Consider the following 10,000-nt stretch of genomic DNA (forward strand, 5'->3'; position numbering starts at 1 on the left):
GTTAGCGTTCCTCCTAGTCATAAACTGACACAGATAGAGAGAGAGAGAGGGAGGGAGGGAGAGGGAGGGAGAGAGATATGTTGGTCTGATTGCTTCTCAGGTGTGTGTGTGTGTGTGTGTGTCCGGGTCTGTACGCGCGCCTGTGTGTGTGTGTGTATATGTGCTTGCGTGCACACCCTGTGCGTGTGTGTGTGTGTGTGTGTGTGCGTGTGTGTGGGTTCCATTAGTGCTTGTTATATGAGTACAGATGGAGCGTGGCTGAAGTGCTTAGCTGGCTGTTGTTCTGTGTGAGGAGAGGGAGAGGAGGGGGAGAGAAGGAGGGGGGGGGAGAGGAGAGGAGGAGGGGAGGAGAGGAGGAGGAGGGGAGGGAGAGGAGAGGAGAGGAGAGGAGGGGGAGAGGAGAGGAGGAGGGGGGGAGGAGGAGGAGGGGGGGAGAGGAGGGGAGGAGGAGGAGAGGAGAGGAGGGGGAGAGGAGAGGAGGAGGGGAGGAGAGGAGAGCAGAGGAGAGCAGTGTAGCACAGTAATTACCTTTCTCTGCTGGACTGTGTCTGCTTCCCTCTGAAGCCTCTCCCTCCTCCCTCCTCCCTCCTCCCTCCTCCCTCCATTCTCTGGGCTGATGACTCTGTGGAAACAGTCCAGCAGGATGAATGACTGGGACAGAGCCCTGACCAAGCACAACACCGTCTGAAAGACAATGTTTCAACTTCTGTTGTTATTTAGTTTCTACACACATCAGAACATTTACCTTGGAGTTATTTCACTACATGTGTCTCAGTAAGTCATCATCAGTCAAAACCTTTGATATGGTGGTTGGTTTCAGAACGACCACCCTAAGCTTAGTCCATCTCAGCGAAACCCCACGCCATCTCCCCCCCCCCCCCCCTCTCCTGTCTCTCTCCCTGTGTTCCATCTCCCCCCCCCTCCTGTCTCTCTCCCTGTGTTCCATCTCCCCCCCCTCCTCCTGTCTCTCTCCCTGTGTTCCATCTCCCCCCCCCTCTCCTGTCTCTCTCCCTGTGTTCCATCTCCCCCCCCCTCTCCTGTATCTCTCCCTGTGTTCCATCTCCCCCCCCCTCTCCTGTCTCTCTCCCTGTGTTCCATCTCCCCCCCCCTCTCCTGTCTCTCTCCCTGTGTTCCATCTCCCCCCCCCTCTCCTGTCTCTCTCCCTGTGTTCCATCTCCCCCCCCCCCCTCTCCTGTCTCTCTCCCTGTGTTCCATCTCCCCCCCCCCCTCCTGTCTCTCTCCCTGTGTTCCATCTCCCCCCCCCCCTCCTGTCTCTCTCCCTGTGTTCCATCTCCCCCCTCCCCCCCGTCCATATCTGACCCCCCCCCCCCCCCCCCCCCGGACACCGTATCTAACCTCTCTCCTACATTTGACTCTCATCACAGGAGAATCCATTTAACATGTGAACACAGTCTGACCTTTACACAGCACACATTGTCATCATGATGAAAGCCCCCTGGCTGGGGGGTGGGGGGGGGGGCCAGCCAATCAGAGGGGCTGACAGTGATGAGAGGCATGGAGAGAAGGCTTGGAAATGAACAACAGGAGGGGGGGGGGGTAGAGAGAGAGAGGAGGGGGGGGGGGTAGAGAGAGAGAGAGAGAGTAGGGGAGGCGGGGGTAGAGAGAGAGAGAGGGGAGGGGGGGTAGAGAGAGAGAGAAAGAGGAGAGAGGGGAGGGGGGGTAGAGAGAGAGAGAGAGGGGAGGGGGGGGTAGAGAGAGAGAGAGGAGGAGAGAGGGGAGGGGGGGTAGAGAGAGAGAGAGGGGGGGGGGTAGAGAGAGAGAGAGGAGGAGAGAGGGGTGGGGGGGGGAGCCAGCCAATCAGAGGGGCTGACAGTGATGAGAGGCATGGAGAGAAGGCTTGGAAATTAACAACAGGAGGGGGGGGGTAGAGAGAGAGAGGAGGGGGGGGGGGTAGAGAGAGAGAGAGAGAGTAGGGGAGGCGGGGGTAGAGAGAGAGAGAGGGGAGGGGGGGTAGAGAGAGAGAGAGGGGAGGGGGTAGAGAGAGAGGGGAGGGGGGGGTAGAGAGAGAGAGAGAGGGGAGGGGGGGGAGAGAGAGAGAGGAGGAGAGAGGGGAGGGGGGGTAGAGAGAGAGAGAGGGGAGGGGGGGTAGAGAGAGAGAGAGAGAGGGGAGGGGGGTAGAGAGAGAGAGAGAGAGAGAGGGGAGGGGGGGTAGAGAGAGAGAGAGGAGGGGAGGGGGGGTAGAGAGAGAGAGGGGGAGAGAGGGGAGGGAGGGTAGAGAGAGAGAGAGAGGGGGGGAGAGAGGGGAGGGGGGGTAGAGAGAGAGAGAGGAGGGGAGGGGGGGTAGAGAGAGAGAGGGGGGGGAGGGGGGGTAGAGAGAGGGAGAGGGGGAGAGAGGGGGGGTAGAGAGAGAGAGGGGGAGAGAGGGGAGGGGGGGTAGAGAGAGAGAGAGGGGGAGAGAGGGGAGGGGGGGTAGAGAGAGAGAGAGGGGGAGAGAGGGAGAGAGGGGAGGGGGGTAGAGAGAGGGGGAGGGGGGGGTAGAGAGATAGATGTTGGTATAAAGGCTAAGCACTTGCAACGGGTCAAGACATAATCAATCATTTGTCAATAAAATCAATCAGCCAGTTTGTGTAGGTCAGATTAACGTCTCGTAAACGTTCATCTGCTGCACAAGTCCTGCATCTCAATCAGAAAACACACACACACACACACACACAAACACAGACAGACAAGAAACACAACAGAAACAAATGTGATTGTGATGTTCAAAAATGGGTGATATGTCCCTTTAACCGCACAGATAAAGGTCAAATAAATGAACAGAACTCCCGGTAGTAATCCCTCTGGAGAGAACCAGGCTCTGTGTTTGTGTGTTTGTGTGTTTGTGTGTGTGTGTGTGTGTGTGTGTGTGTGTGTGTGTGTCAAGGATATTGTCTTCACAACCTCATTAAACCTAAAGGTTATCTCTGCTGTAGGAGAGCACACTGTCCTGCTAAACGATTGGTTTTCTCTCGACTTTTATTGAGAGCAAGTCCCTCGCCTCACAGACACACACAGATCCACACACACACACACACACACACACACTCCCTCTCATCCAGTCTGATCTGGGGTAGAGGGGCTGTAGCTCTGTGGAGATAGATACAGTGTTTAGATACAGTGTTTCATGACCTTGTCTCCAGTGAGCCGCCAGGGGGGAGGAGGCCTCCTCTGTGCCCAGCAGAGAGCTGTCATCTCTGGGTCCGGGGTCCGGGTGAGGCCCTGGACCACCGCCTCTGGAAGGTGCTGGATAGACAGCAGCAGGGATGGGGCCAATGTCACAGTACCATCCACACACACACACACACACACACACACACACACACACACACATAGACGTGTACACGCACGCATACATAGACACACACACACACACACACACACACACGCATACATAGACACACACACACACACACAGTCAGTCTACACACACACACACACACACACACACACACACACACAGCCACTCAGATATGTGTTTGTTTGTTTTGTCCTGGTCGTTGTAATGGAAACAGCCGGTTTATCAACCTGTTATGTCTCATTAGTTCTAATTACCTAATTCCAGTCAGACCTCGTTAATGGCAGAGGTGGAAGTGGGAGGTAATTGCAGATCATTTGAATTTCAGATGAAACACTCAAACTCTGCATCACACACCTTCTGTTGGGCTCTTTACCTCCAGAGCCGCTTTATCCATTTTCACTTAACGACAGTTTTAACAAATTATAGAGTTTTAGCAATTATCATTCGTCAAGGTGTGTGTGAGTGTGTGTGTGAGTGTGTGTGTGTGTGAGTGTGTGTGTGAGTGTGTGTGTGTGAGTGTGTTGGGTTGATTGATCCGTCTGCTGTTCCCTTCTTCCTGTCTTGATCACTACCCAGTCCCCTGATTGAGCCATGTGATCAGTGGCTCTGTGTTCTGATTGGTTGCAGAGCTGTGTGATCTGCAATGTGATTGGTTGTGATGAGCTGTCGTCTGATTGGTTGTGATGAGCAAAGCTGTGTTGTGATTGGTTGCAGAGCCGTGCCCGTCCCTCCTGCTCCAGAGACACATGGCGGAGCTGCTGAGTCAGGACAGGGACATGGCTGCCAGCTTCCTCAACAGTGTCCTGAACCAGCTCAACTGGGCCTTCTCTGAGTTCATAGGCATGATCCAGGAGGTACCAGAACCTGCCTCTGGCTGACCAGAACTACTCATCACAGACACACATTTCATTTATTTGTTATTATGTCATTAATAATAATAATAATAATAATAATAATAATAATAATATAAATGATTGATTATGAGTTATGTCTGTGAAAACTAACATGTACCCAGATCTTGTGTTAGCTCTACATCACCAATCAATCAATCAAACAATCAATTCCCCCCCCCCCCCCTCTCAGATCCAGCAGGCGGCTGAGCGTCCTGAACGTAACTTCGTGGACACCAGGCAGCTGAAGGTTTGTGCCACGTGCTTCGACCTGTCGGTCAGTCTGCTGAGGGTCCTGGAGATGACCGTCACCCTCGTCCCCGAGATCTTCCTGGACTGGGCCCGCCCCTCCGCAGAGCTGCTGCTCAGACGACTGGCTCAGGTGAGGCTCGGAGAGGAAGGGGATAGGTCTGTCGAGATGTCAGTCAAAAACCGTTGAGGTGCGCTTGATTTTTCGAACTTGCCGGCGTCAAATTAAACTATATATTTAGTCATGATAGAGTAACACTCCTTGATCGCCAATGACATCGGAAGTGAAAGTGTTAAGATGTGAATTCAGCGTTTTAGTGGTATTTCTTTGCACATTTTGAAGAAACATGAGTCTCGTTTTGATAACGCGATCCAGCGCCAAGCTGTTTAAAACATCCTGGGCAGAACCCTGTTACATGTCAGTCAAATACTTGAGGTGCGCTTGATTTCCTAGCTTGTCAGGTAAACTGGAACTGATGGGATGGTAGTTTCAAAAGAGCATCCCTGAGGCAAGCTCTGTCAAGCACACCTCAGTAGTCTGGAAGAGGAGACGCCTCCGTAGAAAGACTGTGTTACATTGCTGTTTTATTTTCCGTTTTCTTCTCTTTAATAAAGTGGAGTCATTATTCAGATGGAGGGTGTTTAACCGTAGCCTTCACGCAGCACAACCCTCGTTGGCAGCTGGAGAAAGTCGTTGAAATAAAGGAGCTAATTGGGACGGTTATGAGAAGTGTTATCTCAGCAACGTGCTCCGATCAGAGGGAGAGGAGGGAGAGAGAGAGAGAGAGAGAGAAACAGGAAGTAATGAAATATTCAGTTGAAACAAAAAGAGCAAAACTAGAGCTGGTGTGTATAGAGTGTTCTGGAAGATGCCCAGGAGGATGGGGTGTGTGTGTGTGTGTGTGTGTGTGTGTGTGTGTGTGTGTGTGTGTGTGTGTGTGTGTGTGTCTGTGTCTGTCTGTGTGTGGTGATAGTGGTATGTTCATTGGTCTTCTCAGTGGGCCATCATGTTTAACAGCTTCTCCACACCATTCATCTGTCCTCCAGCATAGAACAATGCTTTGGCATCGGAGTGTGTGTGTGTGTGTGTGTGTGTGTGTGAGTGAGTGAGCGAGCGAGCAGAAGGGGTTGATTTCAGAGAATGTACTCTAGCTCCATTCTCCTGTGCAGGCTCTAATCACCTGCCTCTACCTCAGCCTCTAATCACCTGCCTCTACAGCCTCTAATCACCTGCCTCTACCTCAGCCTCTAATCACCTGCCTCTACCTCAGCCTCTAATCACCTGCCTCTACCTCAGCCTCTAATCACCTGCCTCTACAGCCTCTAATCACCTGCCTCTACCTCAGGCTCTAATCACCTGCCTCTACCTCAGCCTCTAATCACCTGCCTCTACCTCAGCCTCTAATCACCTGCCTCTACAGCCTCTAATCACCTGCCTCTACCTCAGGCTCTAATCACCTGCCTCTACCTCAGCCTCTAATCACCTGCCTCTACAACCTCTAATCACCTGCCTCTACAACCTCTAATCACCTGCCTCTACCTCAGCCTCTAATCACCTGCCTCTACAACCTCTAATCACCTGCCTCTACAACCTCTAATCACCTGCCTCTACAACCTCTAATCACCTGCCTCTACCTCAGCCTCTAATCACCTGCCTCTACCTCAGGTTGTAATCAGCTGCTAATGGACCTGTCTTCTCTGGTCTCTTGTCCTTGAAGAGACCGTAGAGCACAGAGCAATAGGGCACAGACAGAGCCAGTAGAGCACAGAGCCATAGACCACAGACAGATCCAGTAGAGCACAGACAGAACCAGAAGAGCACAGACAGAACCAGTAGAGCGCAGACAGAGCTAGTAGAGCACAGAGAGAGCTCATAGAGCACAGACAGAGCCAGTAGAGCACAGACAGAACCAGTAGAGCACAGACAGAGCTAGTAGAGCACAGACAAAGCAATAGAGCACAGACAGAGCTAGTAGAGCACAGAGCAATATAGCACAAAGGCAGTAGAGCACAGACAGAGCTAGTTGAGCACAGTGCAATAGAGCACAGACAGAGCCAGTAGAGCACAGAGCAATAGAGCACAGATAGAGCCAGTAGAGCACAGAGCAATAGAGCACAGACAGAACCAGTAGAGCACAGAGTCCTTCACCCTCACTCTCTCACTGTTTACATGACTTTGACACTGTTGGTGGCTGTGTTTGTGATTGTGTGTGTGTTTGCTGTGTGTGTTTGTGTGTGTGTTTGCTGTGTTTGTGATTGTGTGTGTGTTTGTGTGTGTGTTTGCTGTGTGTGTTTGCTGTGTGAGAGAGAGAAAGAGAGAGAATATATGTGCACTGACTGCAGTCTCTTGTTTACATGTGTGTGTGTATGTGTGTGTGTGTGGCATCTTGGCAGCAGTAGCTGCAGGTCAGGGTAATAATTCACCTGCTGATGGAGTGCCTCCTTGAAGGATCCTGTCTGTGTGTGTGTGTGTTTGTGAGAGTGTGTTTTGTGTGTGTGTGTGCCAGCATTTCCTCTCCCCTGAGGAGAGAACACACTGTGCTGCTGTTTTAATAAAGAGCTGATCCCAGCCTTGCTCCAGACCTCTCCTCCCTCCTCCCTCCATCCTTATCCTCCACCCTCTCCATCCCTCCCTCCCTCCCTCCCTCCCTCCCTCCTCCCTCCCCCCTCCATTCTCCATCCTTCTCCTCCCTCCTCCACCCTCTCAACCCTCCACCCACCCCCTCCCTCCTCCCCCTCCACCCCCTACACCCTCCCTCCGCCCCTCTCCCTCCCTCCACCCCTCCCTCCTCCCCCTACACTCGCCCCCTCCACCCTCCCTCCGCCCCTCTCCCTACCTCCACTCCCTCCACTCCCTCCGCCCCTCCACCCCCTCCCTCCTCCCCCTCCACCCTCCCCAGCCCCCCCAACCCTCCATCACCCAAGAGCAGGACTCTCCATGTAGGACTGTAGTCTACATGTCTACATGACAAGCCTCAGAACTGCTCCATGCAACACTGACCATTATTCTGATTATTATTGTTAACATCAGTTCTGAAGTTGGTTCTTTGTTGAACTGAATGCTTTCAGACGACTGGAACTGAAGTCATTATTTTGTTCTTTTTCTCTTCTTTTCTCTCCCTTCCTCTCTAACTCCCCCTCTCACTCTCCCTCCCTCCCCTCCCCCCTCCCTACCTCCCTCCCTCCAGCTTCTGAACCAGGTATTGAACAGGGTGACCGCGGAGAGGAACCTGTTCGACCGTGTGGTCAACCTTCGTCTCCCAGGTAACAGTCACGCCTCTGACCTTTGACCTATATCACCTTCTGTGGTCACATGATCATAACACCCAGGACACTAGCATTTTACGGTCCGTTTCCCCTGACCAAGCCTAGTCCAAGCCTAGACCAAGCCTAGTCCCGGGCTAAAGTGCATGTTCATTGTAAGTTCTCTAACTCACAAACTGCCAAAGAGTTCCGGAACACTCCCCATTTAGAGGGCCAAGTATTTTACGTGGTATCTACCTAGCAACAACACTTTGATTGGCTACAAAGTGAAGCGTCATAATTTAAGTCACCTGTGGCTCTCCAGAATATTGACCATTTGGAGACTTTATTCTCCCTCGGCGCTGAATGAGTTAAGGAAAACTACGTTTACGTCAGTTCAGGCAGGGGACTTTAAGGTGGCGGACAGCCGATTCATACGTCCGCAAAACATCATCACATGTCTCAGGGACGAGGCTTAAAAGAGCCCAGTTATCCAACATCCGGTTAACACGCGGTTAACCAGCCTGACAACACCGTGGTTAACCAGCCTGACGGTTAACCAGCCTGACGACACCGTGGTTAACCAGCCTGACAACACCGTGGTTAACCAGCCTGACGACACCGTGGTTAACCAGCCTGACGACACCGCGCTTAACCAGCCTGACGGTTAACCAGCCTGACGACACCGTGGTTAACCAGCCTGACAACACCGTGGTTAACCAGCCTGACGACACCGCGGTTAACCAGCCTGACGACACCGTGGTTAACCAGCCTGACCACACCGTGGTTAACCAGCCTGACGACACCGCGGTTAACCAGCCTGACGACTCCGGCATTGAAGTTACGAAGAGTGAAAATCTAATAGAATTCAGTGGATCTGCAGGAGGTGGAGATGAGGAGTGACGGCGTGGGGATGACACGGCGTTGTCAGCGCAGCCTCTCTGCTCACGCACGCACGCACGGCCCGCGGATTACACCGTCTGAGGCTTTGTGAAAACCTCAAGTTGCAGGTTTTTAAAGATGTTTCATCCTGCGTTTCTGTCTGAGTGAGGCGCTGAGCAGCTGTAGATTACAGGACTTCATTAAAATAACTCCCTTGGAAACTTGGCTTTCGTTGGATGAGTCACTTTTCTGGGGAAATGAAGGAAATGAATCAGACAAAGTGAACCTGAAGAGTGTTGAGAGAGCGGAGTAGTTTAACCAGATGCAATCTGATGGACACGAAGAGACTTATGTTCTTCCCCCCTGTGTTACGGTGTCTCTCTTCCCCCTGGCCTGTGTTACAGTGTCTCTCTTCCTCCTGCCCTGTGTTACAGTGTCTCTCTTCCCCACTGCCCTGTGTTACGATGTGTCTCTTCCCCCTGGTCTGTGTTACGGTGTCTCTCTTCCCCCTGGTCTGTGTTACGGTGTCTCTCTTCCCCCCTGGCCTGTGTTACGGTGTGTCTCTTCCCCCCTGTGTTACGGTGTGTCTCTTCCCCCTGGTCTGTGTTACGGTGTCTCTCTTCCCCCTGGCCTGTGTTACGGTGTGTCTCTTCCCCCTGCCCTGTGTTACGGTGTGTCTCTTCCCCCCTGGCCTGTGTTACGGTGTGTCTCTTCCCCCTGCCCTGTGTGACCATGCCTCTCTTGCGCCCCCCGGCGGCAGGTCTGGAGAGTGTGGACCACTACCCCATCCTGGTGGCGGTGACAGGGATCCTGGTCCGGATCCTGGTGGACTGTGAGAGACAAGGGTAAGTGATGGGACAGAGGCTGATATACCGCCTGTACTGGCCAGGGAGCGCTATGCATACTACATAGTATATACTATACACTACATACTACATAGTATACACTACGCACTATAGAGAGAGAGAGAGAGAGAGAGAAAGTCCCGTATCTGCTGGGTGAAATCCCTCAGTGTGACATCACAGCAGCCACATCAGCTGCTGCCCCAGGTAAAGGTTAAAGGTTAACCAGAGAGAGAAAGCCAACCTTATTGGAGCGTTTCTCTCAGCTCCTGTTTGCACCTCCATACAACACTGGACACATCGTCAATAATCCAACATTGTACATGCTGAGGTAAGGTAAACGGTTGCTTTCCATGCCAATGAAGCCCTTTGAATTGAATTGAAGTGAGAGTGAGAGTGTGTGTGTGTGTGTGTGTGTGTGTGTGTGTGTGTGTGTGTGTGTGTGTGTGTGTGTGTGTTTCTGGGGTGAGACAGGAAGGTTGTTGACTTTGAGGGATGTGGTATGAAGTCTTCATCTTGATGGATTTTATTCGGACAGAAAAGATTTGCTGCGGCCTCACTTCACCTGATGTGACTACTGACATCTGGAATTCTCT

The 10,000-nt window shown here is 52.4% G+C and overlaps 1 protein-coding gene across 1 annotated transcript in view; it reads left to right on the plus strand.

Annotated features, from left to right (window-relative positions):
- Positions 1–10,000, plus strand: part of rnf123 (ring finger protein 123) — a 101,947-nt gene that overhangs the window by 33,735 nt on the left and 58,212 nt on the right. The window contains 4 exon segments of the mRNA XM_083668562.1: positions 4,013–4,152; positions 4,382–4,570; positions 7,626–7,701; positions 9,323–9,407. Coding sequence (XP_083524688.1) covers positions 4,013–4,152; positions 4,382–4,570; positions 7,626–7,701; positions 9,323–9,407 — 490 coding nt within the window.

This window comes from Argentina silus (genome assembly GCF_951799395.1).
Source record: "Argentina silus genome assembly, chromosome: 4".
Taxonomy (NCBI): Eukaryota; Metazoa; Chordata; class Actinopteri; order Argentiniformes; family Argentinidae; genus Argentina; species Argentina silus.